Raw genomic sequence first — 18667 nt, 5'->3', positions numbered from 1 at the left:
GGGTTACGGCGAGAGACGTGCTTCATTGACGTCAATCCGCTAGAAGCCGGTGCGAACCGGTTGATCAATCAAAGAACTCAAGTCGGGAGTGCTGAGGAGGCGGGGTGGGGCGCTGCGGAGGTGGCGGATCGCATTGGGCGAGTAGCAACCACAGTGGGGCTCTTGTGACCTATGATATTATTGACACGGGCATACGCTTCCCTCTACCATTGGCGTCCCTGTTCTCTCCTCAGACTGGATGGGGCGGGAATAAGCCGGTTGGCTTCATGGTTTGTTTATAAAGAGCAGGCTGTAAGAGGATTTTCCTTTGTCCTCAGCCTCACCTCTCAAAACTCTGTGAGGAAAGGTTCCCAGGCCCAGTAAAATACATAGACAAAGAGTATAATTTATATTTGGGTCCCCAGCCTGCTTTTCTAACCCCTTGGCCAGTTCTACAAGAGCTCGGTTACACCTCTACGGTTTGTTAACGCACTGGTGTGAATGGGCACGTCAGGCTAGTTTACACCTCTACGGTTTGTTAACGCACTGGTGTGAATGGGCACATCAGGCTCGTTTACACCTCTACGGTTTGTTAACGCACTGGTGTGAATGGGCACGTCGGGCTAGTTTACACCTCTACGGTTTGTTAACGCACTGGTGTGAATGGGCACGTCAGGCTCATTTACACCTCTACGGTTTGTTAACGCACTGGTGTGAATGGGCACGTCGGGCTAGTTTACACCTCTATGGTTTGTTAACGCACTGGTGTGAATGGGCATGTCGGGCTCGTTTACACCTCTATGGTTTGTTAACGCACTGGTGTGAATGGGCACGTCAGGCTCATTTACACCTCTACGGTTTGTTAACGCACTGGTGTGAATGGGCACGTCGGGCTCCTTTACACCTCTACGATTTGTTAACGCACTGGTGTGAATGGGCACGTCAGGCTCGTTTACACCTCTACTGTTTGTTATAGCACTGGTGTGAATGGGTGCGTCGGGCTCGCTTACACCTCTACGGTTTGTTAACGCACTGGTGTGAATGGGCACGTCAGGCTCGTTTACAGCTCTACGGTCTGTTAACGCACTGGTGTGAATGGGCGCGTCGGGCTCGTTTACACCGCTATGGTTTGGTAATGTACTGGTGTGAATGGGAGCGTCGGGCTCGTTTACATCGCTATGGTTTGGTAACATACTGGTGTGAATGGGCGCGTCGAGCTTGTTTACACCTCTACGGTTTGGTAATGCACTGGTGTGAATGGGCGCATCGGGGTCATTTACACCGCTATGGTTTGGTAACGTATTGGTGTGAATGGGAGCGTCGGGCTCGTTTACACCGCTATGGTTTGGTAATGCACTGGTGTGAATGGGAGCATCGGGCTCATTTACACCGCTATGGATTGGTAACTCCAGTGTGAATGGGAGCGTCGGGCTCGTTTAGACTGCTGTGGTCTGGTAACGCATTGGTGTGAATGGGCGCGTTGGGCTTGTTTACACCACTATGGTTTGGTAACGTACTGGTGTGAATGGGAGAGTTGGGCTTGTTTACACCGCTATGGTTTTGTAACGTGCTGGTGTGAATGAGTGCGTCAAGCTCGTTTACACCTCTACGGTTTGGTAACACACTGGTGTGAAGGGGCGTGTCGGGGTCGTTTACACCGATATGGTTTGGCAACGCACTGGTGTGAATGGGAGCGTCAGGCTTGTTTACACCGCTATGGTTTGGTAACATACTGATGTGAATGGGTGCGTCGAGCTCGTTTACACCTCTACGGTTTGGTAATGCACTGGTGTGAATGGGCGCGTCGGGGTCGTTTACACCGCTATGGTTTGGTACTGCATTGGTGTGAATGGGAGCGTCAGGCTTGTTTACTCCACTATGGATTGGTAACTCATGTGTGAATGGGAGTGTCGGGCCCGTTTAGACCGCTATGGTTTTGGTAACGCATTGGTGTGAATGGGCGCGTTGAGCTTGTTTACACCGCTATGGTCTGGTAAGGTACTGGTGTGAATAGGCGTGTCGGGCTTGTTTACACCGCTATGGTTTGGTAATGTACTGGTGTAAATGGGCGCGTTGGGCTCGTTTACACCGCTATGGTTTGGTAACGCATTGGTGTGAATGGGAGCGTCGGGCTCGTTTACACCGCTATGGATTGGCAATGCACTGGTGGGAATGGGAGCGTCGGTCTCGTTTACACCGATATGGTTTGGTAACTCACTGGTGTTAATGGGCGCGTCGGGCTCGTTTACACCATTATGGTTTGGTAACGTACTAGTGTGAATGGGCGCGTCAGGCTCATTTACACTGCTATGGATTGGTAACGTACTGGTGTGAATGGGAGCGTCTGGCTTGTTTACACCACTGTGGTTTGGTAATGTACTGGAGTGAATGGGCGCGTCGGGCTAATTTACACCGCTATGGTTTGGCAACATATTGGTGTGAATGGGCGCGTCGGGCTCGTTTACACCGCTATGGTTTGGTAATGTACTGGTGGGAATGGGCGCGTCAAGCTCCTTTACACCGCTACAGTTTGGTCACACACTGGTGTGAATGGGAGCGTCGGGCTCGTTTACACCGCTATGGTTTGGTAACATACTGGTGTGAATGGGCGCGTCGGGCTTGTTTACACCTCTATGGATTAGTATTGCACTGGTGTGAATGGGTGTGTCGGGCTCGTTTACACCTCTACGGTTTGGTAACGCACTGATGTGAATGGACGCGCCGGACTCATTTACACCGCTACGGTTTGGTAACGCACTGGTGTGAATGGGAGTGTTAGGCTTGTTTACACCGCTATGGTTTGGTAACATACTGGTGTGAATGGGCGCGTGAAGCTTGTTTACACCTCTACGGTTTGGTAACGCACTGGTGTGAATGGGCGTGTCAGGGTCATTTACACCGCTATGATTTGGTAACGCACTGGTGTGAATGGGAGCGTCGGGCGGAGGAGGACACACCCAAGGAGCTCTCTGTGAGAACCAGCCTTTTTTCAAGCCTGGGCGTTGCCTGCTAGCTTGGGCCAGGAATAATGCCTGATCCTGGGGGAGGTCCTGGGAGGGATTCCCCTGATGATACGGGGCCTAGTGAGGAGGAGGTGGAGGATCTGATTGTGGGTCCAGGCCCTGTTGAGAATGTGGATGTCTACAGACAGAAGATCATTGACCGTTTTTGGGCAATTGGAAGGGCTGAGGAGAAATTTAAATGTTTAAAAGCTGAACATAAAAACTTCAGGGCCAAGTATTGCCAGGCCTGGAGTAAGAATCGTTTGGCCATGAAGCCAGAGTTACAGCAGATGGAAGAGAAGGTAAAGAAACAATGTTTATTATTGGATAAATTGAAAGATAAAAGTGGAGCTTTTGCAGAAAAGTTTAAAAATGAGAGAAGATTTGCCAGCCAGACATTGGTGAGTTCTGTGGATCAGCAGCTGCAGGTAACAGACAACCCAGCTTCATCTGCCCATGCATCTCTCCCCCCATGTCAGGCTGGGGAATTGCCAGGGGGTTGAGCGTGAACATGGCACCCTAAAGTTCATCCAACAGATGGAGTTACCCATAAGAGCAGACAGGTCTGTTGGTGAACCATTGGAAGTCCCTGAGCATGAGCAGAGGGGTTACAGACTGGCAGAGCCAGCACTGGTGGAAAAATCCCAGTGCGCTGTGCTGCCTCTTTCCAACATGTGTGCCCCACTGGCTGTAGTGGATGGTAGAGAAACCTTCTGCAGACATGGAGGGAAAACCCCTGGTAGATGTGTCATTAGCTCACCAGAGCAATGTGGATGGATCTGCATCATACACCCCAGACATGGATTTTGCTGCTACTGCTGAGACCTGTAGTTCTACAAACAAGATGGCTGCCAGCTCCAAAGAGCCTGTTTCACCTTCACCTGGGCTGATTGATGCAGGTGGGGGAGGGGATCAGCACAGTGCAGCATGTGAAGTGGAGACAGCCATGGAAGTCTCTTGCAATGATTCACCTGTTGCTGTATCAGAACAACCTTCACTCTTCTCAGCTGAAAATCCTGTCCTGATGGAGGAGAAGAGTCTGCCTGGAGGTGAAGTGTGTATGGGGACAGCAGTGAGTGAGGGCATGGCAGGAACTATGAATGTGCCAGAAAATAATGACAGCAATAAAACTGATAAAGTAAAAGATGTGTTAGTGGTGAGTGGTGGTGAAGGGGTTAATGTGGCTGCCATAGGTAATGACATTTCTCCTGCTCAATAGAGCTGCACAATTAATTGTCAATCGTTATTGTGTTTAATCATCAAGAATCGTTATCGCGATCTTGACTAAGTTGTTTCACAATTCTTTCTATGCAAAGAATTCTCTCTGCTCTTCTGAAGCCACAGCCCTCAAAAGAAAGGAAGAGAAAAACCAGACAGTCTGCCAAGAAACAAAACATTATTTATCAGTTGAACGTAAGTATAAACATTGTAACAATTTGTCAATGGAATAGACTTCTTGTGTAAGTGAAAAAAGTTTAACCACTTAAACACAACCTTTTTCTGACATTTGTTGGTTTCAAGTTAAAATCATTTTTTTTTGCTAGAAAATTACTTAGAACCCCCAAACATATATATTTTTTTAGTAGACAACCTAGAGAATAAAATGGTGGTTGTTGCAATATTTTATGTCACACTGTATTTGCGCAGCAACCCTGTTCAGCTTTTCTGGGGAGGGATAGGCTGACCATTTTCTACCAGGGTCAGCCTAAGGTCTGTAATAAATGTGGAAACAAAGGCCATTTTGCATCAACCTGTACTCTCAAGAAGTGCTCACTATGCCAGCATTTGGGCCATTTGGCCAAAGATTGTACCGAGATTCGGTGCATTTTGTGCCAGAAGCTCAGTCATGCTTATAGTCAGTGCCTGGAGGCATTACATAACTTGCCAGGATTGGCGGCTGAGCTACAGAGGCTCGATAAAGAGGATGAGGCCGCTAAAGTTAGGGAGGAAACTGTTATTGCCCCTCCTGTGTCTGTTACATTTGTTCCAGATTCTGTTTCCCCTAGTGATGTGGTCCCTGAGTCTGTCCCTCTTGTGTCTGTTACATCTGTTGTTTCAGATTCTGTTTCCCCTAGTAATGTGGTCCCTGAGTCTGTCCCCCATGTGGTGGTCCCCAATCCTACTGTACGTATATCCTCCAGACTGCTGCTGGGGGGGGCAGGTTTAGCGGATCTTCCCTCTCGGCCTCCAGTCCCTGTCCCTCAACAGCGCAAATGAGGTCAAGGGAGTGTGGGGGTGTTGGATGGGGGAGGGGTTGAGGGAAAGGTGTCCATATCCTATGTCTCACCCTCTGTTGAGGGGGATTTGGATGATGAGGGGTGGGAGAAGTTTAGGAGGAAGTAAAAGAAGAAGAGGAAGACAAGTAAAGTGGTCATTTCTTCCTCAGAGTCAGACCCAGGAGGGGTTCCTCTTGGTAATACTTTTTCAGTTTTGTCAGGTGATGAGATGTCTGATCTATCTTTCTCTTTATTATCCATGGATGAGGGGCAGTCAAGTAGTCTGAACAGAGCTGTTTCTGGTGATGAGAGTGAAGCAAAGGTTAAGAAACGACTACCCCAATCATCCTGATGGCAGTTCCCACTCTGATAAAGGTTGCGACCATTAATGTCGCCAGCATTAAATCTGCAAGAGCTTGTGATATTGCCTTATTTTTGCTCAGCGAGTTTGGTGCCGAGATTTTATTTTTGCAAGAGACCTGGCTCAATACTTTGGCCGATGTCCATTTAGGGAGTGAGAAAAGTGAGTGGAGATGTGGTCCCTCCTTTTGGTCTCTTGCGGCTGAGCCCTGCAGCGGAGTTGCGGTCCTTTTTAAAACCGATATGGTAACATGCCAGCGGGTAATTGAGGTAGAAATGGGGAGATGCATGGTCTTAGACGTCTCTGTTAGGGGGCAGGACCTGCGCCTGATCAAAGTCTATGGACCGCAGTCAAAATGGGGCAGGAAATGCCTCTTCACAGAGATCAAGCCCTTCCTTTTTACGTCCCAGCAGGTTGTCTTTGGAGGTGATTTTTACACCATAATTAGGCCTGAAGACAGGAGAGGCTCCATAGACAGGCTGGGTTACGATAGCGTTTTTCTTAGAGATATGGTGAGACAAGCAGGAATGGTAGATGTGCATATTAAGCACTGCCCTGGCAGCACGGCATTCACATTTCAGAGAGGGAATAGTCAGAGTAGGATAGATAGGTATTTTTTTAAAGGAGAACTCTGCTTTCTCAGCTCCTGAGTTGAGGGCGGTGGAGTTCTCTGACCACTGTATGCTGTCTGTGACTCTGAATGCCTCAGACACTCCACGCAGGTGAAGGGGTACCTGGAAACTGAATTCGGCTCTCCTGGAAGATGTAGAGGTAAGACAATCCTTTGAGGATTTTTTTTTAGGCGCAGGTTTCTATTCTGGACTTTTGCAGCAGTAAGTCAGAGTGATGGGAACTTGTGAAACAAAGGACAATTGGACTTTTAAAGGCCATAAGCAAGAAGAAGCAACTTGGTATGTACATTGCCTACCAGCATTTGCAGAGGAAGCTTGATCGTCTTGTCTCGTATAGAGGAGATCCAGGGGAGATCTCTGAGGTGAAGTTTCTTCTTAGGAAGTGTCAATACGACTGGCATGCCTCCTTGGTTCTGGAGAGGGATTATGGAAAATATCACTCGCCTGATCCTTACCAGAACTGTAAGCAAGGCATAGCAGTGAAGACTGTCATAGGCCTGAGGGATAGTACGGGTACCCTGGTGAAGTCCAGATCAGGGATCCTGGAGATTTTCAGATAATATTACGCAGACCTTCTGGGAAGAAAGGATCTTTGTCGGGACAGAATGGAAAGCTTTCTGGATTCTACTCCAGGATTGGGAAATGGTACGTTGACTTTGATGGATTTGACAGAACCAATTTCAGTGGATGAGGTAGTTCATGCTATAGAGAAGCTGGCTACCAAAAAATCGCCTGGGCCAGATGGATTGACAGCTGAATCCTACAAGTGTTTTAAGTCCATTCTGGCTCCCTTTTTAGCAGAGGTTTATAACAGCTGTCTAGAAGAGGGTTTGCTCCCTCCCTCCATGAGGCAATCCGCTGTGATTCTTCTGTCAAAAGGTAAAGACCCCTCAATTATTGAGAACTGGCGCCCCATCAGTCTTCTCAATGTTGATAGAAAGCTCCTGGCAAAGATTCTTTTTTGGCGCTTGTCGTCAGTGGCAGGCGATTTGTTGTCCAGTCATCAGCACTGCTCGGTCCAAGGTAGAAGTACCTTTTCAGTGGGTTTAGCTGTCCAGGAGGCTTTGGAACGATGCAGGGCGGCTGGATGGAGAAAGTACTTGCTGGCATTGGATCAGGCGAAGGCTTTTGATAGAGTCAATCACGAGTACCTGTATTTGCTACTTGGTAGGGGAGGTTTATAGATTGGCTGAAGACATATAGAGGGGCTGAGAGCTTCCCACTGGTTAATGGTTGGGTTGGATGGCCTTTTGAGGTTGGCTCTGCTGTGTGCCAGGGATGTCCTCTGAGCCCCCTGTTATATGTATTCTTATGACCCCTTCATAAGAAGGCTAGAGAGTGGATCTTTGTGCAGGGTGCCTTCGGGCATTGCTGGTGTGCCGCCTTTGAAGGTCGTGGCCTATGCCGATGATGTGTCTGTTATTGTCTCTGGGACGGAGGAGGCGCAGGAGGTGGCCTCTATGATAGCGCAGTACATGGAGGCTTCTGGTTCTAAAGTCAACCGTGAAAAGAGTGAAGTTTTCTGGATGGGTGAGGAGGGTGAAAGCTTCGAAATTCCAGATGCCTTCCCAGAGCCCCAGCAGGAAATTAAAGTGTTGGGCATCAAATTTGGTCCTGGTGACTATGGTCATCGAAATTGGGAAAGCAGGTTGGTGTGTGCCAATGCCAAAGTAGCAAGCTGGAAGAAATGGAAGCTTTCCTTGAGGGAGAGGGTTGACTTGATCAAAATGTACCTGGTCCCAATCTTTTTATATGTCAGCTTCGTCTGTATCTTGCCAGCATCTCTCTATGCAAGGGTGTACAGCTGTTTTTTCCAACTGTTATGGGGAAATAGGCTGAACCTGATCAAACGCAATGCAACTTACCTGTCTAGGCGGGAGGCTGGCCTAGGAATGGTCAACCCAATAGTTTTCTTTTCTCTGCACGTTTTAAAGTACAATCTTGGTAACATGCTAGCAGAGAACCCGCCGGGATGGGTGGGCATTTTTCAATCTTGTTTTAGGCCTTTTTTGCAATGCTGGGAAGATGGTGGTGAAGTGAAAAGTCTGAGAGTCCGACATGGCAAGCTCCCGGCTTATGTTGCCCCGTGTCTGAAAATACTTCGGCAGTGGCAGGTGACAGTGGAGGATATCAAGTCCCTCCCCAGGAAGCTTCTGGAGAAGAGGATTTTGAGCTCTGCTTTCAGTGTGTCACTGGCCTTAAGGGATTGCCCAGGCTCTGTAATGAGGGAGAGTTTGCATTTAATCAATTTAGAAAGAATCCCCTTGAAGTTTAGGGCTCAAGCCTGGCTTGCTTTCTATGGAAGGCTTTATGTCAGAGGGAACTTGAAGCATCGCCCTGTGGATGATTAGGATTGTCCTAGAGCGGAGTTTGTTGGTAAAGTGGAGTCTATGGACCACTTTTTGCTGCCCCTTTAACATAGAAGTGTATAAAAGGGTGGGGAGGGCTCTAGGCATCCCCTTTTTCTATCTCATGAGTTATGCGGAGTGGGTGTACGGGGCATTCCCGACTCACTGGGATTTTGATTTGGATACACTCTTTTTAGTATAGTTGTCTGTTACTTCATGTGGAATGCACGGTGCCAGATTACCCTGCAGAAGAAAGTCCTCACTGTTGAGGTGGTGGTGCACGATGTTCTGGGTGAGGTTAGGAAAATTCGGGGTCTTGAGAAGGGCAGGGAGCCTTGGGCAATCTGGAAAAGGGCGTGGAGGAATATCAGACTTGCCTTTGGTGAACTGCCCATATCTGGGTGATGAGCTCTTTTCTTTTTCTGTTTGTTTCACTCCCTTAGCTTTTGTTGGTTAGTATCTTCTTTTTGAAGGGATGCATGTATAATGGGTGCGGGTTTGTTTCTTGACCTCACAGGTTTGATGTCTGGTGTAGTGGTGTGAGTGGTAGTAAGATTATCCCCAATAATGACATGTTCATGATGAGTTTTGTTTTTGCTGTAAAGTAATTTTTTGTTAGAGAGCAGATTTGCTATATTTATTTTAATTTGTGTAAATATGTATATATTTATGTATATTATATATAGTGATTTTATGCTTCTTAAATGCAAGACTTTTAATAAAGAAAAATTGGGAGCATCGGGCTCGTTTAGACCGCTATGGTTTGGTAACGCATTGGTGTGAATGGGCGCGTTGGGCTTGTTTACACCTCTATCTTTTGGTAACACACTGGTGTGAATGCGAGCGTGGGGCTTGTTTACACCGCTATGGTTTAGTAACGCACTGGTGTGAATGGGCGCGTCAAGCTCGTTTACACCTCTACGGTTCGGTAACGCACTGGTGTGAATGGGAGTGTCACGGTCGTTTACACCGCTATGGTTTGGTAATACATTGGTGTGAATGGGAGTGTCGCGGTCGTTTACGCCGCTATGGTTTGGTAATGCATTGGTGTGAATGGGAGCATCGGGCTCGTATACACCGCTATAGTTTGATAACACACTGGTGTGAATGGGAGCGCCGTGTCGTTTACACCGCTATGGTTTGGTAACGCACTAGTGTGAATGGGAGCGTCGGGCTTGTTTACACCGATATGGTTTGGTAACACACTGGTGTGAATGCGAGCATCGGGCTTGTTTACACCGCTATGGTTTGGTAACACACTGGTGTGAATGGGAGCATCAGGCTTGTTTACACCGTTATGGTTTTGTAACGCATTGGTGTGAATGGGCGCGTCGGGCTCGTTTACACTTCTACAGTTTGGTAACGCACTGGTGTGAATGGGTGTGTTGGGGTCGTTTACACCGCTACGGCTTGGTAATGCACTGGTGTGAATGTAAGCGTCGGGCTGGTTTACACCGATATGGTTTGGTAACACACTGGTGTGAATGGGCGCGTCGGGGTCGTGTACACCGCTATGGTTTAGTAACGCATTGGTGTGAATGGGAGCGTCAGAGTCGTTTACACCGCTATGGTTTGGTAATGCACTGGTGTGAATGGGAGCGTCAGGCTCGTTGCCACTGATAAGGATTGGTAACTCACGTGTGAATGGGAGCGTTGGGCTCGTTTACACCGCTATGGTTTGGTAATGCACTGGTGTGAATGGGAGAGTCGGGCTTGTTTACACCGCTATGGTTTGGTAACGGGCTGGTGTGAATGCGAGCGTTGGGGTTGTTTACACCGCTATGGTTTGGTAACGCACTGGTGTGAATGGGAGCGTTGGGCTTGTTTACATCGATATGGTTTGGTAACGCATTAGTGTGAATGGGATCGTCGGGCTCGTTTACACTGCTATGGTTTGGTAACATACTGGTGTGAATGGGCGCGTCGAGCTTGTTTACACCTCTGCGGTTTGGTAACGCACTTGTGTGAATGGGCGCGTCAGGCTAGTTTACACTGCTATGGTTTGGTAACGCACTGGTGTGAATGGGAGTGTCGGGCTCGTTTACAGCGCTATGGTTTGGTAACGCACTGGTTTGAATGGGAGAGTCGGGCTTGTTTACACCGCTATGGTTTGGTAACGCATTAGTGTGAATACGAGCGTCGGGCTTGTTTACACCGCTATGGTTTTGTAACGCACTGGTGTGAATGGGCGCGTCAAGCTCGTTTACACCTCTACGGTTTGGTAATGCACTGGTGTGAATGGGCGTGTCAAGCTCGTTTACGCCTCTACGGTTTGGTAACGCATTGGTGTGAATGGGAGCATTGGGCTCGTTTACACTGCTATGGTTTGGTAACGCACTGGTGTGAATGGGAGCATTGGGCTTGTTTACACTGCTATGTATTGGCAACTCACGTTTAAATGGGAGCATTGGGCTTGTTTACACCGCTATGGTTTGGTAACGCACTGGTGTGAATGGAAGCGTCGGGCTTGTTTACACCGCTATGGTTTTGTAACGCATTGGTGTGAATGGGAGCGTCGGGCTTGTTTACACCGCTATGGTTTTGTAATGCATTGGTGTGAATGGGCGCGTTGGGCTCGTTTACACCGCTATGGTTTGGTAACCCACTGGTGGGAATGGGAGCGTCGGGCTCGTTTACACCGCTATGGATTAGTAACTCACGTGTGAATGGGAGCGTCGGACTTGTTTACAACGCTATGGTTTGGTAACGGGCTGGTGTGAATGCGAGCGTCGGGGTGGTTTACACCGCTATGGTTTGGTAACCCACTGGTGTGAATGGGAGCGTCGGGCTTGTTTACACCGCTATGGTTTGGTAACCCACTGGTGTGAATGGGAGCGTCGGGCTCGTTTACACCGCTATGGATTGGTAACTCACGTGTGAATGGGAGCGTCGGACTCGTTTACAACGCTATGGTTTGGTAACGGGCTGGTGTGAATGCGAGCGTTGGGGTGGTTTACACCGCTATGGTTTGGTAACCCACTGGCGTGAATGGGAGCGTCGGGCTCGTTTACACCGCTATGGATTGGTAACTCACGTGTGAATGGGAGCGTCGGGCTCGTTACCACTGATAAGGATTGGTAACTCACGTGTGAATGGGAGCGTTGGGCTCGTTTACACTGCTATGGTTTGGTAATGCACTGGTGTGAATGGGAGAGTCGGGCTTGTTTACACTGCTATGGTTTGGTAATGGGCTGGTGTGAATGCGAGCGTCGGGGTTGTTTACACCGCTATGGTTAGGTAACGCACTGGTGTGAATGGGAGCGTCGGGCTTGTTTACATCGCTATGGTTTGGTAACGCATTGGTGTGAATGGGATCGTCGGGCTCGTTTACACCGCTATGGTTTGGTAACATACTGGTGTGAATGGGCGCGTCGAGCTTGTTTACACCTCTACGGTTTGGTAACGCACTTGTGTGAATGGGCGCATCGGGGTCGTTTACACTGCTATGGTTTTGTAACGCCTTGGTGTGAATGGGCGCGTCAGGCTAGTTTACACTGCTATGGTTTGGTAACGCACTGGTGTGAATGGGAGTGTCGGGCTTGTTTACACCGCTATGGTTTGGTAACGCTCTGGTGTGAATGGGAGCGTCAAGCTCGTTTACACCTCTACGGTTTGGTAACGCATTGGTGTGAATGGGAGCATCGGGCTCGTTTTCACTGCTATGGTTTGGTAACGCACTGGTGTGAATGGGAGCATCGGGCTTGTTTACACTGCTATGTATTGGCAACTCACGTGTAAATGGGAGCACTGGGCTTGTTTCCACCGCTATGGTTTGGTAACGCACTGGTGTGAATGGAAGCGTCAGGCTTGTTTACACCGCTATGGTTTTGTAACGCATTGGTGTGAATGGGAGCATCGGGCTTGTTTACACCGCTATGGTTTTGTAATGCATTGGTGTGAATGGGCGCATTGGTGGTGAATGGGAGTGTCGGGCTCGTTTACACCGCTATGGATTGGTAACTTACGTGTGAATGGGAGCTTCGGACTCGTTTACACCGCTATGGTTTGATAACGCATTGGTGTGAATGGGCGCGTCGGCTTGTTTACACCGCTATGGTTTGGTAAGGCACTGGTGTGAATGCGAGCATCGGGCTTGTTTACACCGCTATGGTTTGGTAATGCACTGGTGTGAATGTGAGCGGCGGGCTTGTTTACACCGCTATGGTTTTGTAATGCATTGGTGTGAAGGCATGTCGGGCTCGTTTACACCGCTATGGCTTGGTAACGCACTGGTGTGAATGGGCGCGTCGGGCTTGTTTACACCGCTACAGTTTGGTAACGCACTGGTGTGAATGGGAGCGTCGGGCTCCTTTACACCGCTATGGTTTGGTAACATACTGGTGTGAATGGGCGCATCGGGCTTGTTTACACCTCTAGGGTTTGGTAATGCACTGGTGTGAATGGGCGTGTGGGGCTCCTTTACACCTCTACGGTTTGGTAACGCACTGGTGTGAATGGGCACGTTGGGGTCGTTTACACCGCTACGGTTGGTAACGCACTGGTGTGAATGGGAGCGTCGGGCTTGTTTACACCGCTATGGTTTGGTAACATACTGGTGTGAATGGGCGCGTCAAGCTCGTTTACACCTCTACGGTTTGGTAACGCACTGGTGTGAATGGGCGCGTCGGGGTCGTTTACATCGCTATGGTTTGGTAACGCATTGCTGTGAATGGGAGCGTCGGGCTCGTTTACACTGCTATGGTTTGGTAATGCACTGGTGTGAATGGGCACGTTGGGCTTGTTTACACCACTATGGTTTGGTAACGCACTGGTTTGAATGGGAGAGTCTGGCTTGTTTACACCACTATGGTCTGGTAAAGCACTGGTGTGAATGCGAGTGTCGGGCTTGTTTACACCGCTATGGTTTTGTAATGCACTGGTGTGAATGGGCGCGTCAGGCTCGTTTACACCTCTATGGTTTGGTAACGCACTGGTGTGAATGGACGCGTCTGGGTCGTTTACACCGCTATGGTTTGGTTACGCATTGGTGTCAATGGGAGCGTCGGGCTTGTTTACACCGCTATGGATTGGTAGCTCACGTGTGAATGGGAACATCGGGCTCGTTTACACCGCTATGGTTTGGTAATGCACTGGTGTGAATGGTAGTGTCTGGCTCGTTTACACCGATATGGATTGGTAACTCACGTGTGAATGGGAGCGTCGGGCTCGTTTACACCGCTATGGTTTAGTAACGCATTGGTGTGAATGGGCTCGTTGGGCTTGTTTACACCGCTATGGTTTGGTAAGGCACTGGTGTGAATGGGAGCATTAGGCTTGTTTACACCGCTATGGTTTGGTAACGCACTGGTGTGAATGCGAGCGTCGGACTTGTTTACACCACTGTGGTTTTGTAACGCATTGGTGTGAATGGGAGCATCGGGCTTGTTTACACCGCTATGCGTTTGTAATGCATTGGTGTGAATGGGTGCATCGGGCTCGTTTACACCGTTATGGTTTGGTAACGCACTGGTGTGAATGGGAGCGACGGGCTCATTTACATCGATATGGATTGGTAACTCACGTGTGAATGGGCGCGTCGGGCTTGTTTACACCGCTACAGTTTGGTAACGCACTGGTGTGAATGGGAGCGTCGGGCTCCTTTACACCGCTATGGTTTGGTAACATACTGGTGTGAATGGGCGCATCGGGCTTGTTTACACCTCTAGGGTTTGGTAATGCACTGGTGTGAATGGGCGTGTGGGGCTCCTTTACACCTCTACGGTTTGGTAACGCACTGGTGTGAATGGGCACGTTGGGGTCGTTTACACCGCTACGGTTGGTAACGCACTGGTGTGAATGGGAGCGTCGGGCTTGTTTACACCGCTATGGTTTGGTAACATACTGGTGTGAATGGGCGCGTCAAGCTCGTTTACACCTCTACGGTTTGGTAACGCACTGGTGTGAATGGGCGCGTCGGGGTCGTTTACATCGCTATGGTTTGGTAACGCATTGCTGTGAATGGGAGCGTCGGGCTCGTTTACACTGCTATGGTTTGGTAATGCACTGGTGTGAATGGGCACGTTGGGCTTGTTTACACCACTATGGTTTGGTAACGCACTGGTTTGAATGGGAGAGTCTGGCTTGTTTACACCACTATGGTCTGGTAAAGCACTGGTGTGAATGCGAGTGTCGGGCTTGTTTACACCGCTATGGTTTTGTAATGCACTGGTGTGAATGGGCGCGTCAGGCTCGTTTACACCTCTATGGTTTGGTAACGCACTGGTGTGAATGGACGCGTCTGGGTCGTTTACACCGCTATGGTTTGGTTACGCATTGGTGTCAATGGGAGCGTCGGGCTTGTTTACACCGCTATGGATTGGTAGCTCACGTGTGAATGGGAACATCGGGCTCGTTTACACCGCTATGGTTTGGTAATGCACTGGTGTGAATGGTAGTGTCTGGCTCGTTTACACCGATATGGATTGGTAACTCACGTGTGAATGGGAGCGTCGGGCTCGTTTACAACGCTGTGGTTTAGTAACGCATTGGTGTGAATGGGCTCGTTGGGCTTGTTTACACCGCTATGGTTTGGTAAGGCACTGGTGTGAATGGGAGCATTAGGCTTGTTTACACCGCTATGGTTTGGTAACGCACTGGTGTGAATGCGAGCGTCGGACTTGTTTACACCACTGTGGTTTTGTAACGCATTGGTGTGAATGGGAGCATCGGGCTTGTTTACACCGCTATGCGTTTGTAATGCATTGGTGTGAATGGGTGCATCGGGCTCGTTTACACCGTTATGGTTTGGTAACGCACTGGTGTGAATGGGAGCGACGGGCTCATTTACATCGATATGGATTGGTAACTCACGTGTGAATGGGATCATCGGGCTCGTTTACACCGCTATGGTTTGGTAACGCACTGATGTGAATGCGCGTGTCGGGCTTGTTTACACCGCTATGGTTTGGTAATGCACTGGTGTGAATGCGAGCGGCGGGCTTGTTTACACCGCTATGGTTTGGTAACGCACTGGTGTGAATGGGAGCATCAGGCTTGTTTACACCGATATGGTTTGGTAGCGCACTGGTGTGAATGCGAGCGTCGGGCTTGTTTACACCGCTGTGGTTTTGTAACGCATTGGTGTGAATGGGAGCATCGGGCTTGTTTACACCGCTATGCGTTTGTAATACATTGGTGTGAATGGGTGCGTCGGGCTCGTTTACACCGTTATGGTTTGGTAACGCACTGGTGTGAATGGGAGCGACGGGCTCGTTTACACCGATATGGATTGGTAACTCACGTGTGAATGGGATCGTCGGGCTCGTTTACACCGCTATGGTTTGGTAACGCACTGATGTGAATGCGAGCGTCGGGCTTGTTTACACCGCTGTTTTGGTAACACACTGGTGTGAATGCGAGCGGCGGGCTTGTTTACACCGCTATGGTTTGGTAACGCACTGGTGTGAATGGGAGCATTTGGCTTGTTTACACCGCTATGGTTTTGTAACGCAGTGGTGTGAATGGGCGCGTCGAGCTCGTTTACACCGCTATGGTTTGGTAACGCACTGGTGTGAATGGGCATGTGGGGCTCCTTTACATCTCTACGGTTTGGTAACGCACTGGTGTGAATGGGCGCGTCGGGGTCATTTACACCGATATGGTTTTGTAACGCATTGGTGTGAATGGGAGCATCGGGCTTGTTTACACCGCTATGGTTTTGTAATGCATTGGTGTGAATGGGCGCATTGGGCTCGTTTACACCGCTATGGTTTGGTAACCCACTGGTGTGAATGGGAGTGTCGGGCTCATTTACACTGCTATGGATTGGTAACTCACGTGTGAATGCGAGCATCGGGCTTGTTTACACCGCTACAGTTTGGTAACGCACTGGTGTGAATGCGAGCGTCGGGCTTGTTTACACCGCTATGTTTTGGTAACACACTGGTGTGAATGCGAGCGGCGGGCTTGTTTACACCGCTATGGTTTGGTAACGCACTAGTGTGAATGGGAGCATCGGGCTTGTTTACACCGCTATGGTTTTGTAACGCATTGGTGTGAATGGGCGCGTCGGGCTCGTTTACACCGCTATGGTTTGGTAACGCACTGGTGTGAATGGGAGTGTCGGGCTCGTTTACACCGCTATGGTTTGGAAACGCACTGGTGTGAATGGGGATGTGGGGCTCCTTTACATCTCTACGGTTTGGTAACGCACTGGTGTGAATGGGCACGTCGGGATCGTTTACACCGCTATGGTTTGGTAACGCACTGGTGTGAATGGGAGCGTCGGGCTTGTTTACACCGCTTAGGTTTGGTAACATACTGGTGTGAATGGGCCCGTCAAGCTCATTTACACCTCTACGGTTTGGTAACGCACTGGTGTGAATGGGCGCGTCGGGGTCATTTACACCGATATGGTTTGGTAACGCATTGCTGTGAATGGGAGCGTCGGGCTCGTTTAAACCGCTATGGTTTGGTAATGCACTGGTGTGAATGGGCGCGTTGGGCTTGTTTACACCACTATGGTTTGGTAACGCACTGGTGTGAATGGGAGCGTCGGGCTCGTTTACACCGCTATGGATTGGTAACTCACGTGTGAATGGGAGCGTCGGACTCGTTTACAACGCTATGGTTTGGTAACGGGCTGTTGTGAATGCGAGCGTCGGGGTGGTTTACACCGCTATGGTTTGGTAACCCACTGGTGTGAATGGGAGCGTTGAGCTCGTTTACACCGCTATGGTTTGGTAACCCACTGGTGTGAATGGGAGCGTCGGGCTCGTTTACACCGCTATGGATTGGTAACTCACGTGTGAATGGGAGCGTCGGACTTGTTTACAACGCTATGGTTTGGTAACGGGCTGGTGTGAATGCGAGCGTCGGGGTGGTTTACACCGCTATGGTTTGGTAACCCACTGGTGTGAATGGGAGCGTCGGGCTTGTTTACACCGCTATGGATTGGTAACTCACGTGCAAATGGGAGCGTCGGGCTCGTTACCACTGATAAGGATTGGTAACTCACGTGTGAATGGGAGCGTTGGGCTCGTTTCCACTGTTATGGTTTGGTAATGCACTGGTGTGAATGGGAGAGTCGGGCTTGTTTACACTGCTATGGTTTGGTAATGGGCTGGTGTGAATGCGAGCGTCGGGGTTGTTTACACCGCTATGGTTAGGTAACGCACTGGTGTGAATGGGAGCGTCGGGCTCGTTTACATCGCTATGGTTTGGTAACGCATTGGTGTGAATGGGATCGTCGGGCTCGTTTACTCCGCTATGGTTTGGTAACATACTGGTGTGAATGGGCGCGTCGAGCTTGTTTACACCTCTACGGTTTGGTAACGCACTTGTGTGAATGGGCGCATCGGGGTCGTTTACACTGCTATGGTTTTGTAATGCCTTGGTGTGAATGGGCTCGTCAGGCTAGTTTACACTGCTATGGTTTGGTAATGCACTGGTGTGAATGGGAGTGTCGGGCTCATTTACAGCGCTATGGTTTGGTAACGCACTGGTTTGAATGGGAGAGTCGGGCTTGTTTACACCGCTATGGTTTGGTAACGCATTAGTGTGAATGCGAGCGTCAGGCTTGTTTATACCGCTATGGTTTGGTAATGCACTGGTGTGAATGGGCGCGTCAAGCTCGTTTACACCTCTACGGTTTGGTAACGCATTGATGTGAATGGGAGCATCGGGCTCGTTTTCACTGCTATGGTTTGGTAACGCACTGGTGTAAATGGGAGCACTGGGCTTGTTTACACCGCTATGGTTTGGTAACGCACTGGTGTGAATGGAAGCGTCAGGCTTGTTTACACCGCTATGGTTTTGTAACGCATTGGTGTGAATGGGAGCATCGGGCTTGTTTACACCGCTATGGTTTTGTAATGCATTGATGTGAATGGGCGCATTGGGCTCGTTTACACCGCTATGGTTTGGTAACCCACTGGTGTGAATGGGAGTGTCGGGCTCGTTTACACCGCTATGGATTGGTAACTCACGTGTGAATGGGAGCTTCGGACTCGTTTACACCGCTATGGTTTGATAACGCATTGGTGTGAATGGGCGCGTCGGCTTGTTTACACCGCTATGGTTTGGTAAGGCACTGGTGTGAATGCGAGCATCGGGCTTGTTTACACCGCTATGGTTTGGTAATGCACTGGTGTGAATGCGAGCGGCGGGCTTGTTTACACCGCTATGGTTT

The 18667-nt window shown here is 49.5% G+C and overlaps 1 protein-coding gene across 4 annotated transcripts in view; it reads left to right on the top strand.

Annotated features, from left to right (window-relative positions):
* Nucleotides 1-879: 879 nt before the first annotated feature.
* Nucleotides 880-18667, top strand: part of LGSN (lengsin, lens protein with glutamine synthetase domain) — a 128984-nt gene continuing 111196 nt past the window's right edge. The window contains exons 1-2 of one of the 4 annotated variants that reach the window (XM_073626722.1): nt 3299-4137; nt 4298-4394. In XM_073626722.1, coding sequence (XP_073482823.1) covers nt 3679-4137; nt 4298-4394 — 556 coding nt within the window. In that variant the 5' untranslated portion in view covers nt 3299-3678. The other 3 variants (XM_073626723.1, XM_073626725.1, XM_073626724.1) reach the window with 3 other exon arrangements.

This window comes from Aquarana catesbeiana, linkage group LG04 (assembly GCF_042186555.1).
Source record: "Aquarana catesbeiana isolate 2022-GZ linkage group LG04, ASM4218655v1, whole genome shotgun sequence".
Classification (NCBI taxonomy): Eukaryota; Metazoa; Chordata; class Amphibia; order Anura; family Ranidae; genus Aquarana; species Aquarana catesbeiana.
Note: the sequence above shows the minus strand (reverse complement) of the source record. Positions and strands in the feature narration are given on the sequence as shown.